The 15,906-nt window shown below is 38.1% G+C and overlaps 1 protein-coding gene across 5 annotated transcripts in view; it reads left to right on the top strand.

The window, feature by feature from the left end:
* SUCO (SUN domain containing ossification factor) overlaps nucleotides 1-15,906 on the top strand; it is a 38,822-nt gene that overhangs the window by 10,604 nt on the left and 12,312 nt on the right. For 3 of the 5 annotated variants that reach the window (XM_004943186.4, XM_422229.7, XM_015290422.4), the window contains exons 3-15: nucleotides 2,021-2,122; nucleotides 3,405-3,550; nucleotides 6,516-6,656; nucleotides 6,834-6,981; nucleotides 8,922-9,042; nucleotides 9,261-9,385; nucleotides 9,864-9,931; nucleotides 10,603-10,710; nucleotides 11,203-11,308; nucleotides 13,513-13,533; nucleotides 13,743-13,798; nucleotides 14,394-14,485; nucleotides 15,169-15,234. In XM_004943186.4, coding sequence (XP_004943243.3) covers nucleotides 2,021-2,122; nucleotides 3,405-3,550; nucleotides 6,516-6,656; nucleotides 6,834-6,981; nucleotides 8,922-9,042; nucleotides 9,261-9,385; nucleotides 9,864-9,931; nucleotides 10,603-10,710; nucleotides 11,203-11,308; nucleotides 13,513-13,533; nucleotides 13,743-13,798; nucleotides 14,394-14,485; nucleotides 15,169-15,234 — 1,300 coding nt within the window. The remainder of the gene's footprint in view (nucleotides 1-2,020; nucleotides 2,123-3,404; nucleotides 3,551-6,515; nucleotides 6,657-6,833; nucleotides 6,982-8,921; nucleotides 9,043-9,260; nucleotides 9,386-9,863; nucleotides 9,932-10,602; nucleotides 10,711-11,202; nucleotides 11,309-13,512; nucleotides 13,534-13,742; nucleotides 13,799-14,393; nucleotides 14,486-15,168; nucleotides 15,235-15,906) is intronic. The other 2 variants (XM_004943187.4, XM_004943185.4) reach the window with 2 other exon arrangements.

Here is a 15,906-nt window from a genome sequence, read left to right as displayed (position 1 = left end):
AAGGTGGTAGTGGTGACCCAGTGTTCTTTTATCTGCATCATGGCTGTGAGAAGTGGCGTTAGGGACGGTGTGTGGCTCTATAGAGACCACGACAAGAGGTAATGACTTATTTAAGTCTAGACCAAGCATACTCATTGCATCTGTTTTGTGTTAGAAACCCCATGCACAAATGGCTGCTATCCTAAATAGATTTAACACTAAGTCTGTCTTCATCTTTTTATTTTCCCCACTCGATTAATGAAAATTAGCAGAGCTTAAATACATTTTGGAAAATGCTAGTAAGTAAGATTTTGTCCCTTTCTTACTTGCATTACTTGGCACTGTTGAGAGTAATGGGTTCTACCATGAAACTTGTCATGAGTTTCTACATATTTCAGTTTCATAGTGAGCTTGCAGGCTGTTGAGTCCTATCAAAGTCATGGTAATTCACTTTCTTTAATTATCACAGGAGTTGTTATTTATCCACGTAAGCACAGATAATGTTGATGTTAATGAGCGTCCTGTTTCCTCTCCCAGTTGGTAGTAGTGCCAGTCACAGTCTTCATTCCAAGAAAACTTCTATATGTCACATTAAAAACAAAAAAAAAAAAAAGAAAAGAAAAAAAAAAAAGAAAAAACACACCAAAATGTCTTGAGCGTTCTACTTGGCTCCAGGAGAGCTGTCTGGTTAGGAAAAGTTATATTTAATGCTGTCTGTTTCTTAAGTATTTCAACATCTAGGGCAGCAGTGTTTTCTTTGTCTTGTCAACTCATGCATCCAAACAGCATTCAGTCCTATTCTTATAGCTGCCTGAATTTGGCAGGCAAGCTGTGGTTTTAAAGCCATAAGAACATGTAATGTGTGGGTTGTTTGTTGGTAGAAAAAAAGGTGTCCTACTCAAGTTCAATGGCTGATGTAATAAACCTGGAAAGATGAAGTGAGCTTTGAGACCAGGAAACTGCTTGTGTGTATTTTCCTGTTCTTTTTGCAGCATTCTTCCCTTCATTCCATTAGCATCACTGCATTATTAAGCAGATTTCTCTGCTTAAAAGCATGGGGAAGCTCATACAGCATACTGTACATGTTTACTCATTAAGCAAATATCTCTTGGGTGTACGAGAAATCTTAAGCATGGGCCTGTTACTCCTAATTGGACTGCTGGGGATGTCCAGCAAAAATAAGAGTGGTCTTGTAGTTCTTGCTCAGTTTTCCTTAGATCAGCTGTCTTCTTGAGGCACTGATGCTGTTCAATCTCATGTCCATCTCTGAGTCTGAACACCCAACACTTTCAGTGTTTGTCAGGAGAATTTTTGACTGCCTTAGCAAAACTAGAGGCATGTACATTCTACCAGATTTATTCATGTATTTTAATGTATTGCTGCGGAAAGGATGTTCTCAGAAATGACTTGTACATGTTACAGTCATTCTTCTCAAAAATACTATTTCAGAGAGAGAAGTAAATTCTTTAGTTCTACAGTCTGAGGTTTGTGAAACTTTTTTCCCCAACTGCATATTTATTTTTGCTCACCAAATTTCTTGTACTTCTTTTTACATCTAAAGGCTTATAGTCAAAATTTGCCTTGAAAGGTTACAGCAGACTTAACCTATCTTTGCTGATAGGAATACTTTAAGGTAAATGTGCCAGGTGTTATTTTGCTGTACTTTTTAATGCTTATCTGTTGCAAGTCCTTGGCGGATCGCATTCCCCCCTGTTTTGGGTAGCGCAGGGAAAGGGAGGATTTGTCAACACTGTAAACCGTAGCAGAGCAACTGATCTGCCTTAGCAGACAAACTGAATGGTCTTAAACTTGCCTCTGACAATTGAACTGAATTGTTTTAACACGCTATAGCCTATGCTAAATCAGCATTTAAACATATGTGGGCAGTGGCTCTGAAGATTCACGTAGTTTAACTTCTTGATCATGTTTTTTTGGTAGTTAAATAACATTATTCAGTTGCTACCAAGGCTAGCTTCTCTTACTATAATAAAAGGCTTTTGATACTGCATATTTACTGTTGTTTCCCCTTTAAATATACTAGGGGAAGGAGGCTGGTCCCAGGCTGGAGCCAGAGCACACAGATTCAAGTACACAGACCTACTCCACAGAAGAGCTACTTGATGACTTTATAAAATCTGAGCAGGCAAGTCTATTATTTCATTCACTATTTCCATACAGTCTTCAAATGCTTCTTGCATTTCTGTCTTTCCTTTGGGTTGTCTAAGGCCCTTGGAAAACATCTTGTGTTTCACTTACTTGTAAGGTTGCTGCCTGATTCATGTTTCTGTTGTAGGAGAAAACCTGTGAACCAACAAATCTTGCATTTCCCATGTGCATAAATAATTGTAACTTAACATTGTATGTCCTGACTAAATCTTTCCAAGGTAAATTAAGATTTGGTGTTATAGGTATGAATGTCTCAAAATACATATTTGAAAAAAAAAAAACCCTTCTCACAGAAGTCTTTTATGTAGGTCAGACTTGGAGACTGTAGCAGTTGTGCTTAGCTTTGATCTTCCATGGCTTTTATCAGTTTTATTTCCTTTGTTTAAAACAGAAACACTTTCCAAGGGGTTGTTTCAATTGTATGCACAATTGATAATAGTAAGTCAGTACTCAGGTGTTACATGTTACAAAGCCTGCTGTTACCCCTCTTTTATTGGATATATATTTCTGTTCTGTAGGTTACAAGATAACATAAGTAGAACATACTTCTGAGTATGCATTGCATGTTTTAGGTGTGTAATTGAGTTGTTTAAACCTTCTCTGAAGGTTCTTCATGTCTAGTTAGCTGACTCAGAGCAATCCTGGTATTGACAAGAGGCTCTTGTTTGAAGAGGCTGTGTACTCTTCTGGTTTCAGAAGTACATATTTCAGTAGTCTAACTAGTGCCAGTGCTTACAAAAACTGAAGAACCAGTATAAATACGACTCAAGATTAGTAGGCTCTCAGAAGTGATAAATGATTCCCTTTGCATCTGTTACGATACAGAATAGACTTCTAAATGCATTTCTGACCTCCATTAGTGTATTTAAAATGGAAAGCCTTCCCACAGTTCAGCTGAGGATGAAAATAGCTTATATAAATTATACTGTATTGGAGCACGCAAATAGAACTGCTTGCTGTAGTTGCTGAAATATTCAGGCTTTTTTCTTGTTGCACATGCTTTTCCAATTAATATTTTTATGCTTTTATTCTTGTAGACTATGAAAGAATGTTTTAAGTGCCCTGAAGTAGCATGGAATGCCACCTAGGTTTATGAAAAACAAACTTGTTTCTGAACTGTCTTGCTGTCTGATTTTCAGGTTCATTGTTGACAGAAGTGTTAGCTACTGAACTGTTAATTTTCATACTAGATGTTCTTGTGTGAATGCTTTCTCTATGCAAGTTTTGAAAAACTTAGTTCATCTGCGTTGCTTTCACAGGCTGCTAAAGTGAGTGAAACCAGCCAGCCTGAAGCTCAGACTCCACCTTCAGTAGATGTAAATGAAGCTCCATCTAACATAGTTGCAAGCACTGAAAATAATTCCAGTTCACCTACCTCAGAGATATCTACAGTCTCGCAGCCTGAGTAAGCTTTTCTATTGGTTTGATCTTGGACAGAGTGCTACTTGTTCTGAGGCTGTTTAAAAGGATTCCTGTTCAGATTTAGTAGGGATAAGGAACTGTCCTTCCCTAGACTGTTGCATGCTGGTTTTTTGCAGTGCCTTTGTTTATGGTGTCATGCTAATGGAATATGCCCTCACTTACTCAGTCTGTGGAATAAGATTTGCATATTTGCTGAAGTGTAATACTATTGCCATTATCAGTTGTAAGCTGCTGCTTTCAGAGAGGAAAATGCATCTCGTACTATAAAAGCCTCCAGGCCTTCATCATCGGGATTTGTGCTCCTCACAGTTTCTCAAGTATCCCAGCTGCTTGAGTGATGGCCTCTGCTTTCAGTTAAGGATTAGCTTTGGAGGATTTTGCTCTAAGACTTGCGATAGAACAGTCTTAAATAAGTTCAGGTATTAAAAGACCTACAATAAAATATCAAATTGTAGTTTAAAGACAACCAGGGTTGTTCATATTGGTACTTCGTAGTGCAGTGCAGAGCTGCCTCTGCTGCAGACAGTATTAGACTCCTTTAGGACTTCATTTCCCTACTTTTGTTTCTGTCTTTTTGTGGCATGCTGTGCAATCAAATATGAATGGTAGTTTAGAAATCCACATGTACATACTTCTAGGTGCTTTCACAAAATTCTGCTGGTCTTTTAAACTTGTGCTCAAGGGAATATATTCCTCTGTTTATCTGCTAATAAAGATGTAGTATTTTAACAGATAAAAATTATCCCACTGAAAATGAAGCAGACTTCTCTTGTTCTCTTTTTTGTGGTATGTTTTTGTTGGTTTACTAAATTCAGTCTTTTTACTATAGGAAGGTCTTGTCTGCTGGCTGTTCTTCATTGGTTATTGGTGCTAATGCTGAGTTGTGGTCCTTTGTAGAAGTCTTTCATTGCAAGTCTTGGAAAATCAAGCTCCCAAAAGTTACGGTTTCTGAAAACCAAAACTAGAATGTAATTCCTGTTTCTTTTTATAGCTTTTGTTGACTGCTGTACTGACTTGCTGGTATAACTAGATGCAGGCCATGTGCTTGTCAGGTCTTGGAAAGAGATTCAGGACCTGTGTTTAAAAAAACAAGCAAACCAAACATTAGCTTGGTATCTTGTTATTGTTGAAAATAGACTTGTGGAGTACTGGAGAAGTAAACTGTGAAGCCTCAATTTAGCAAGCAAATGACTGTTGAAACTTGTTTTGAAGCACCTGATTTATTAGTTCACGCTGGGGAATAGTGCTGTGGTTCTAGTACCAGTTGCAGGAGGAGGGGGCAGGATGAATACAGGGTACAGATGTATTTATAGGTGCTTTTTTGTGGTTGTTGTTGTTTTCAAATTTCAGTTTGGCTTTAAATAGTAATAGGGAGTCCCTTTTCATGCGGGCAGCTCAGTATCGAAAGAGGGTGTAGTGTGACTTCACTGTTAAACAGGATTTTTAAAAAGGCTTCGTTTCATCTGTTGCCATTGGACATCAGTTGTCCTGTTTTAGGTGCTGGTTACTATCAAGTGTCACAAAACATGGCTCCCTCGGGTGTTAAAAGTCTTGCTGCAGTATCAGACAAGTTAGCTGCAGAATAATTCAGCTGATTTCATTCCAAACTACTTCATGATAAATCCTTTCTTAGGATAGCATGGGGACTGTAGCTTATCTATGCATACCTAATTTGGAGAAAGCTTATTGAAAAAATAATCTGAGCTCCTCTTGTGGCTGTAAGGGACAACAGCTGCAGTGCATAGTGAGCTTGGTAATGCACTTCAAAAATGATGGCAAGGCTGCTAACAGTTGAAAGTGCCCGAAGTGGAGGGGATGCTGCAGCTTTTAGCTCATGTTATTTGCCTCCTGCCAAGATGACTTAAGGCTGGTTCATACTTGCTCTATATTTTATTCAGTTGGTACTGTTGTCTGTCCACAAAGATCAAGAATATCTGGAGCCTTTTACAGTTGAGTACAGTGGTTAGTTGCTAGTGTTAGGTGTGGAGCTCATCTGTGTATCTTGGATGCCTGCAAAACCAAAAAGATTGCCTTTCAAATTGCTGACATGTTTGTGTTTTTGCAATTCTCTGTGCTTTGGTTGAAATGTAGGAGGCAGAATAAAGGCTTTTGGTTAGATCTGGCTTATAACCTTCTAGATCAGCATCAGACTCATTCCTGCACTGGAGAAAGAAGTGAAGTCACAGAATTTGTCAACTGAAAGTTACCATTTGTCCATCTTCCCCTTCCCCATCACCCCATTGTTCCTAAAGAGCAGAGAGGGAGGCTTTCTTTTCATTTTTGCCTTAACACCTGTCTGATACAGTCTGTTTACTCTTTGTGGGAAATAAGAATTAAAGTAACAGGCGGATTAGTGAATTCAGACTGTTCATGCAGTCAACAGGATTACCTCATTTTTATTGCATTAGTGAGAAAGAAGAAAGCTGATGGGGGGGTGGAGGGGGAAAAGCTTTGCTGACTGTGCTATGTACTGTTGTGCCACACCATTCCTTGCATAGGTATAGCCAAGCTCATAGCTGGCTACTGATGTGGTAATGTTATTAGTGATAGGACTCAGTTTCATGTTAAGATTTCCTTTCTTGAAAGGAGAAGGTTGCTAGCAGCCAGGTAGGCGTGAAGCTCTTAGTTTGTAGTGTAGATGGGGAAAATTATCTGTTGCAGTGTTCATAATATGTTAAATGAGAATTCTGGAAAAGGGGAAGCTAGCTTCTAGTTCTTTTGCTGGGACCGATGGGTGAAGGAATTCGGTTCTTGCACAGCGGAGAATGCTGTCCCACAAATATGCTTCATTCCCCTTCTGTTTTCTTAATTATTTCTCAAACTATTGTTTTTTTTCTTTTTTCCTTTGTTTCTTTTAACTTTGGAAAATCTTTAGTTTATGTAGTTCATTAGCAGGATTACTTGTATTATCCGGAAGGGTAAAAAGCATGTTATTTTTTTCCCTTCAGTGCAATAGAAAATACCCGTGCTGATATCCCTGTAGTCAGCTCTATTGAAGCTGAGCAGTCAGAACCTGACTGTGATATTGGTGGGACACTTGAGGCTGACCCTCAGAGTGAGCCTTCCTCTTTTGTCAGTCCACAAGAGAGGTGAGTATTGAAGTAGGTTGTGAGTCTGAATAATTTAACGGTAACTGTTTCTTCTGTCCTGGCCTTGCAACAAAGATTTGCATGCGCTTGCTTATCTCCATTTGTGTGCACGTGTTTAATATTGGATATGACTGGGTGTGATCATTTTTATATGTCCTAATGCTCTCAAAATTTCAGCCTTGCAGGCCAACATATAGAGAATGTGTCGTCTTCACATGGCAAGGGAAAAAAGACAAAGTCTGAGTTTGAGTCAAAAGTTGAAGCAGCTGAAAAGGGGGCAGATCAAAAATCTGCTCTGAATGCCTCTGAGAACTTAAAAAGGGAGGTAAGCAGTACTGATACCATCCGCCCAGCACACACGGGGGCATAATGACCTCTGTTCGTTTGTCAGTGTTAGAGATGAGTAAGCTCCATCACTTTTCTGATTGTCACTGTATGAATTCATGGCTCTTAGACTGTGGGCACTGTATGCACATCTAGTGCTGCTCTCAATAAAGGTAAAATAAAATGGAAGAACAGTGCAGTGAGGTTGGTAGTTTGTCACAGCTTTATTTTTTTCTGAGCGGAGTCTTTTCGTATACAAGATTGAGGAATTGAAGTCAAATGAAGCTGTCTGGAGCAGAATCCAGAAGAACTGATCTTCCTGCACAGGATAGTTAAGTTGGGACTTTCTGCAGGATGCTGACTTTATTTCCGTATGTTAAAGGAGAAAAAAGAATTGTGGTTCAGACCACGTAAGCCTGTTGAAGTCAGTGTTGACTCTTGAGGACTGAGTCAGGAAGTTCCTGAGTAGCAAGCAGATCATGAGTGGTAAAGATGGCACTTAAAAACACATCAAACGTTTTATATGTCCTTCATTATTTTCTGAGTATCTTATTTGGCACCTGTTAGAATTGGGATACTTGGCTAGATAGGGCTTTGTGTGAACTGTGTGACTGCTTTCATGTTCTTACTGCAAGGCACTTCCTAAGGCTTACTGGCTTTATATGGATAAAGAAGAATGTCCATGGCCACAGTAGTGCTGTATTTCCTATTTTAGGGTCACGTTTAGATTGTCACTGCTAATTCAAATATATTTTTTTAATGTGTCGTCTTTCTGAGCATTTTTTCCCAAAGGTACTGAGCAGGGCACAGTGTGCCTTAAAGTAATTATGTGCAGACAGCGAGAGTCTTCTAGAGAACTTGCTGCCAGAACATTAGTGTAAACTTTTTAAATAAGCTCATTAACCTTATATTTTAATGGCTGTGATGTAAATAATTGTCGCTTTGGTCTGATGGCATAGGTATGCAAAAACATTATTTATTCAGTTGGGGTTTTTTTGACTGACTACTGATTTCCATATAGTGCAAGGAAGATCACGTATTTCTGAAATGAAGACGACAGGGTTTTGGTTTTGGTCCTCTCACTTTAAATTATGAGTACACATGTATCTGGATATGGCAGATCTAAAGTTCTGTTGCACTGTGAGTCATGTGAAGAATTCCATCGTGTTACTTTTTATCTAAGTTGGCATTTTTCCTCTTTTTTGAGGGCTTTCAGCTGTAGAACTTTGTGACACAGTTCTTGCTTTAAGTGCAGAGAAAATGTCAACCTTCGGAGCTGTCCTTCTGAAAACTGTTTTTCTGTAGCCAATATTTCACAGAGCTTCAGTGCTTGAAATGTCTAGCAAAAGGCCTTGGCACATCCGATGATGTGCTAGGAGTGTGTCTGTATGAAGGAGAGGATGAGGTTTCAAATGATAGGTATAGCCTATGATTAACTTAAGACAGTCTCTTCTTTGACAAGTCCAAAACAACGTGTTTTTTTAATATTAATAAATAACATGTTTTCAACTAGTGCCTAATTCTCCTGTTAATTTTTTGTGGTATTCAGAAACTCCAGAGAACCTCTGGAATTCTGTCATGATCAGCATTTCTGTTTGAAGTTTTCTATTAGAGGGGAACATTTTTTTTCCTTAGGGAGAAAAGCAAAAATCTCGAAGACATAGCAGATGTTTTATTAGACAGAATGCTTACGTTGTACTTGAAATATATTAGTTCAGCCACAAAAATTATCACCATCTCAATCCAAGTCTATAATTCTGGGAGGAAACCATTGCATGTTTATTTGGCTTGTGAGCATACCTTGGCATTAAGTTTTCAGTATGAATTCAGATGATGGACTTCCTTTTGACTTGATGTATATCATAAAGTTTGGTTTTGTTTCAGTGTTTGTATTGGAAAAGTATTTACAATCTGTGGCACATTTTTTTCCCCCCTTTCCAGAAAGACTATAAGAAAACAGGAGAAATTGACCCTACATCTGTCATAACTCCTAAGGACCCTGGAGACATTCCGACATTTGATGAGTGGAAGAAGAAAGTCATGGAGGTAGAGAAAGAAAAGAGTAAGTTCAGGATTTGTTTCCTTTAAATACAGACCACGTCAATCTTAAATTTGAGTAGTGAAAGTGTGTGCATTCAGAATGCACCCAAGAAGTTTTCTTTCATACAAAAATGACATGAGTGGTAGCGTTCGTTACGTAAAAGCCTTAAGCAGCAGTTTCCTGAAAGGGAAAACAGTTATTGTGTGAGCGTTGTAGTACTGACGTTTTCTTGTTCCTAGGTCAGTCAATGCACCCTTCTGCTGCTGGTGGACAGCATTCCACAAAGAAGGTCCAGAAAAATAGAAATAACTATGCCTCTGTGGAGTGTGGTGCCAAAATTCTGGCAGCCAACCCAGAGGCAAAGGTAAGCATTCACCAGTTATTAGTGTGCATCGCTTCAGTTTGCTTACTCTCATGCACGTAGTAATGCAAAATACAGTTATATAAAACTGCACACTGGTTTCTGAAGTAATCTTTACTTTTTTGAGTTTATGGTCTATTCTTATAAGCCCAAAGATCACAGTAAAATATGATCTGTATCTCTTAAACATAAGGGATTACTATAGAGGGAGTTTCTTTGATGGAAATATTTGAAAGAGGGAGCAGAGTCTACTCAGTTTCTATACTGAATGAGGCTGTGTTAGCTCCCCATAGCAAATAAGCTGTGATGGCACAAAACTAGTGTGGTATGCTGTTTCCTGTATATTTTCATGCTGTGAATGTTATGAAACCTAGTATTAGTCTATGGAGTTAGCATTAAATTCATATCTGGGAAGAGGAGAAAAAACCCTTGGTGTTGTCATCGTCTACTTGAAATACTAATTGTCCTCTTCTTTATACAGAGCACTTCAGCTATTTTGATGGAAAACATGGACCTTTATATGTTAAATCCATGCAGCACAAAAATCTGGTAGGTTGCTGAGGTTTGCTTGTATGCAAAGAGTAATTCTAGTTTCCCATCGTGTGGGGAGTGTGCATATACTGTGGAACTGACTGGATCTTGGCGTGTCTCTGCCTTTGAAATGCATGTAAGGAGATTTAATTGATTTAGCAGAGGATACTTAATCGTGTCCCCCATAGAATTGTCTCTGCTATTGAGTAGTATGATTAAAGGGATAACTTTATTCACTTCAGCGTGTGTAGCTTTGACATAATTAACATGTTTCAGAAGAAGAGCTGTGTTCAAATAAAGCGCTTGGTTTCTTTCCCCAGCTTTCCAATATTTGTTGGACTTTGTTGAAATTTACTATATATAAATAACTAGTCTGTCAGGTCTGACTTAAATAATGGTTTCCTTCTGTAGTTTTCAGTTTGTGCTCAAAGACAATAAATCACAAAAGTGGATGAAGCTCTTTTAGTTGCAGATGCTATCTGGAGTTACTAAGTCAGATACACATGTAAATTTCATTGGAGTGTCACTGGTGATTGTTGAAGGGAGCAAGAAGTGACGCTTCCTTATTCTGCACTATTTCTGTAGTGTTCTTTTATAGCCAGGGAAGGATCCAGCAATAAAATAAAGGGCTGAGGAGTGCAATTGGGCAGGTGAAGTGCTTTTATTAATGTTTCCTTTTTGTCTTCAAGGTTTGTTATTGAGCTTTGCGAGCCAGTCCAAGTGAAACAGCTTGACATTGCAAATCATGAGTTATTCTCTTCCACTCCTAAAGACTTTCTGGTGTCCATTAGTGACAGGTATGTTATCAAAACTAGCTCTGCTGAATGAAGAATTAAATAATTATTAAATGGATGACTTCTTGTGTATGTCTTTAATTTTGCAAATTGAAATGTGTTGTGTAATGACTTGATTTTTATTTTGCGTACACAATCATTTATTAGCTTCCTCTGCCTCCCACCTCCCAGGCTTCCTGTGGTTTTTTTTCCTTTTCTGTCTTGTTTCAGTCCTTGAAACTTTACTGGCTGAATTTCAATAGGGTTTTATCCTTAAAGGGTTTAAACACTGAGTGAAGTGTGTGAAGAGGTGATTTTGACTTTTCTGTGGAGACCAGCACCTTATCTTGCAATGTTTCTCTGCATTAAAAAGCACAACACAGCTCTTGTGCAACTTTATAAAGTGCTTAATTTCTTGTGCAGAAAAAAAATGTTTTGGAAAGCTTAAGTCTGTAAACAGGGTGTTCTGGAGTTTTGCATTTTTTTTTTTATCTGACTATATTGTTTTTTTTCCAGGTATCCAACAAACAAGTGGATTAAACTGGGTACTTTCCACGCCAGAGATGAGAGGAATGTCCAAAGCTTTCCTCTGGATGAACAGATGTATGCCAAATATGTTAAGGTAACTTAATGCTGCCAAAGCATTTATGCTTCTCAGGAAATTGAATGTTGATCTTAGCTTTTGTAACAGCATCCAGAGATGTGTTATCAAAGCACATTTTACCATCATCTGCACTAGTTTTGTTAATATCCCTAAGGGCCATGTATTAAACCCTTATCGCACAGTCACAAGTATGTGGTCTTCCTCAAATAGTAACTGTGTGTGTGCTGGAAAGTACCTGTTACCTTGTGTCTAAGAACTTGTAGTTACCATATAAATTAAGAAAAATCCAGGCAATGTTCCATTCTACTTGACCTAACAAAATGTATTCTAAGTATATGATTAAAATTATCAATCCGTTTTGTCTTTTGGCTGTACCTGCTTGTGTGTATGTTCCCTGAAGCACAGATTAGAATGTGTGTATTTCCTGGTACTGTAGTGCTGTGTTATGCTATACAGTTTTAAGGAATCTGAAAGAGTAAACGCTTCAATTCTGGTTCTCATCAGTAGACACATAGTGCAGCATTGCAGTCAGGCAGTTGTAACTACTACTCATGCAAATTGTTTAGGCTTGCTGCTACTCAAGCTAAATAAATCATAAATTTAGAAGATTTTCTTTGCATTACTGTATCAGAAGTTTGCTTGTTTTTATCTGACCTTCTATTTGAACTCAGAGGTAAAATTTCATTCCAAATACCGCTTCACTTAGAACATCTTCATTGTATAAAGCCCGTAACTGCTTTACATGATGCAGTCAAGTACTTGCTAAAGTAAGCATTGGTGCAGCATACAACTGAATCTCAAAGGTGAGACTGTAGTCTGGTAAAGAAATAGGACCTGTTCCCTTCCTGTGTTACTGGGGCAGTTAGCAGAACTGAAACAGAAAGCAGCTGCTTTCCCGTGGTAGCTGCTGAACTTAGGTTTGTCCTGTCAGTAAATGCAATACGGAAATGGTTCCATGATCTCTGCCCTATCCAAACAACTTGCAGCAAGCTGTTTTTATTCAGAGGATTCAACCGGAATAAAATTCCATGAGTAATGTGGGACTTGGGTAGGGTTAAAAGCTTTAGTGTAAATACTGGGATGTACTGGAGCTATAATTCAAACGGAACACAGACTTAGGGCCCTTTCTACTGAGGGCCTAAAATCCACTCTGTAGTGATAGTGCTTGGAAGAAATAAAAATTGGATTGTGCTACTGACTTAAGGTTTGTGCTCTATTCAAGATGTAGCTGGGAACGATAGTTATCTGTTGGACTACTATATGCAGAAATTCTGCATGAGTCAGATAAAGATTTCATGTATTTTTAATTCTGCTTTCTGGCTGAATTAATGCCTTAAGGTAGCTAGAATCTTGCTTGTCACTGAAGTTCCAGAGTTAGCAATGGATGCTTCAGCACTTAATCCCCTGGAGAGTACAGTGTTTTGCCTTGATTCATATAGCATGGCAAAGCATAGAAAGGATTGTTATCGTGATGTTTGTATTTCCTAGCACGAATTAGAAGCGACCTAGCATGAAATAGAAGAGAGGGGTCCAGAAATTTTCAGGAAGGTTGATTATTCTTTTTTTTAATTGGCTTAATGCAAGTATGAATTTTTTTGTAGCAGTAATTTCATGGGACTAGTTATCTTGATCTCACGTGTAAATTAGGACAATTCTTCATTGGGAGCATCTACATAGTGTTTTAATAAATGCATTGTACACTTCTAAATTGAACTGAGACTAAATATCAGCGTGTAGCCAAATTGTCCCTGGGAATAAACTGGCAGAAGCTTTGAAATAAGGTGCTGTGTGCATCATCTTCCAGTAGTTTCCATAAATTGGAGCACGTGATGGTGAATTTGAAGCAGTAGCACAGTGTAGAATGCATGCTATGATGTTTTTTTTTTGAGTTACTTTCTGTAATCTGTGCTCTATAAGGGGAAAAACTACCTCGTGAACTTAACTCACTTCACTGCTCTGTCTGGCATCAGAAAAATTGAATAACTTGACAGATTTCATTAATAAAACGTTAGTGTTGCATGTTACTTCCTGTCTGCAAGGTGTGAAGACTAAATCTTGCTACCTAAGGCAGATAAAGTAGTATTGCAACTTCATCCTTCATTACTTGTCTTAGGCGTTATCGAACTGAATTAAAAACAGTAAAGCTCTGTAGTTGCCTGTGGCATGTGTTCAGCCTTTGTACTGACATCTGTTTTTTTTTCTTTTCCTTTCTCTTGCTTCAGATGTTCATCAAGTACATAAAGGTTAGCAACCTCTTCTTTTGGAATGCTGAATGCATAGGGCTTGGGGTGTTCTCTGCTGTGGCTCAGCACATTAATGCATGGCAAGAATAAAGCTTTTGGCCTTTTCTGTTCTCGGCAACCCGCAAATCCCCTGTAAACAAAACTGCCTTAAATGGACTCTTAACTCCATGGGTTTTGGTCTTTTATTTGAAGTACCTTTCATTCTTTAGGTGGAGCTGATATCACACTTTGGATCAGAACATTTTTGTCCCTTAAGTCTTATAAGGTAACATCTTAAGTGTTTTGCTTTATCTTTGTACCTCTTTGCAGTGAGGATTAGTGCACTCTAGTAAAGCTGAGAAATAGATTCTAGTTCTCAGTATACTTTAGCTAGTCAGAAATCCTGCAAATTAAAGTAATTTGCCTGAGAAACTAGCATTGTGAACAAAATATTTTTATGAAGTAATAGTGCTTTAAATTGGGTTTATTTGATTTCAGTGGAGTAGGTAAATATAGCATACAAAATCAAGTAGTTAGGAGGATGTTCTTAAAGTTTGTTGAAGGTAAAGCTGAAGAGATGTTCTTGTCTTGAGCTCCCCACAAGCTCTTACATCTAGATAGGAGTTCAAGTTAATTCCAAATCTCCTTGGAATTTCTGGAATTAGAAACTTCTTTGTACAGTGTTGAAACATGCAACAAACTGGATAGAAGTCTGAGAAATGTATTTGTTTCTAAATGAAGGCAGCTATTGCTGATCTGATGTGTTTGTTGCACATTGTGTGGCGTTAATGTTTATGTAATTGTCTATCCATCATGTCAAGTAATTACATGGCTAATAGACTAATGCTTGTTGTTTTTTCTATTCCTAAAACTGTTCATAGGGTATTTGGTACCAGCATGGTTGAGGAGTATGAAGAAATAGCTGATTCTCAGTATCAGTCTGAACGACAGGAACTCTTTGATGAAGATTACGGTAGGCAAATAACTTCTGCTTTTTTTTAACCATTCAAGCACGCCTTGTGCAAGTCTGACTTAAAAGATTTGACTGTTAAATTTACTTTCAGTCTTGCTTGACAGCATTTGAGCATTTCTGGGCTTACCCAAGCATCGTTTTAAGTTCTAAACTGTTGTACCTATTTTGGTGGATTACTTTCAAACACCAGTGATAAGCCTCAGTTTCATTTGGCAGGCTAGGCAATATACTGTATTATTATCCTATACTGTCAGCTGCAAAAGATAACTATGATAATCAAAGTAGCTTACACAAAGAACTTTATTTGTAGTGACTGTTGGTTGATGCCCCAAACAGTTGGGGAGGGTTTACGTTGGCTGGCAGCCTTTGTAAAAGATGTACAAAAACATCTCCCCCTTGTCGTCCTGCCCTCTTGAGGAGGAGGATGGAAACCCTGTGTAAGCACAGTGAGCTGTTGGCTGCGTATTTCTGAATTCAGGGGAAACTGAGGATTGAACTGTGAATCTGTATTTCTTGTTGCACTGAACTTGTTATTTCAGTATGGCATCTCTGACCTTTAACTCTATGTCTGTAGCTTTATTTTTACACTGTCAAACTAACAGTGTTGAATGATATGTTAAATCTTGAGGTTTATTTTCATTGTTCATGACACTTAATAGTAATAAGTGTTCTTTTTTATGTAGATTATCCATTGGATTACAATACAGGGGAAGAGAAATCATCAAAAAATCTCCTTGGTTCCGCTACAAGTAAGTATGACTTACTAGATAAAGCTGTGCTGAAATAAAGTGAGCTATTTCACAGTGGAATGACGTTTCCACCTGCAACAGCTATGACTTTCTGTGATTTTTCTGCTGAAACTATTTGTTGTGATTCCTGTTTAATGACATAGGAGTAAATTGTAGCAGTTACAAGCTGGGTTATCATTCTTAAAATTTTCTGAAAGTCCAACTTTGTTTTTTAGATGATTTTCTTTTCAGAAGCCTTATTTTCGGTGCATAAAGATACCAAGCACTTAAAACACTCTGAATTTTACATGGGGCTGTAAACAACCAGTACTAACACGCAGTCACACCTTAATTATTCAAAACTTGGAAATCCATGCATAATTAAGGTGCCTTATTTATAGTAGGCAATATAAAGATTTACTTCACAGCCTGAACAGAGGGGATGGAGGATGCTTTCTGAGAAGAGCTTATGCAAATCTTGTAGGTTCTGTGTCCTTCATGAGAGCTGTGTCATTTTTTTTGGACAGAACTAATGGGTCTTGGTTGTCTCTTGTCACTTTTCCCCTTGGAAAGCCTCCAGGTGCAGGTATTGTTTGGCCAAGTACACTTGAGCATTTCGTTTTAATGGTAATCTTCTGAATTATTTAGGATGATATCAGCTGCTGCGCACCCTCTTCTATAGGGCTCTTACCC

This window comes from Gallus gallus, chromosome 8 (assembly GCF_016699485.2).
Source record: "Gallus gallus isolate bGalGal1 chromosome 8, bGalGal1.mat.broiler.GRCg7b, whole genome shotgun sequence".
Taxonomy (NCBI): Eukaryota; Metazoa; Chordata; class Aves; order Galliformes; family Phasianidae; genus Gallus; species Gallus gallus.
Note: the sequence above shows the minus strand (reverse complement) of the source record. Positions and strands in the feature narration are given on the sequence as shown.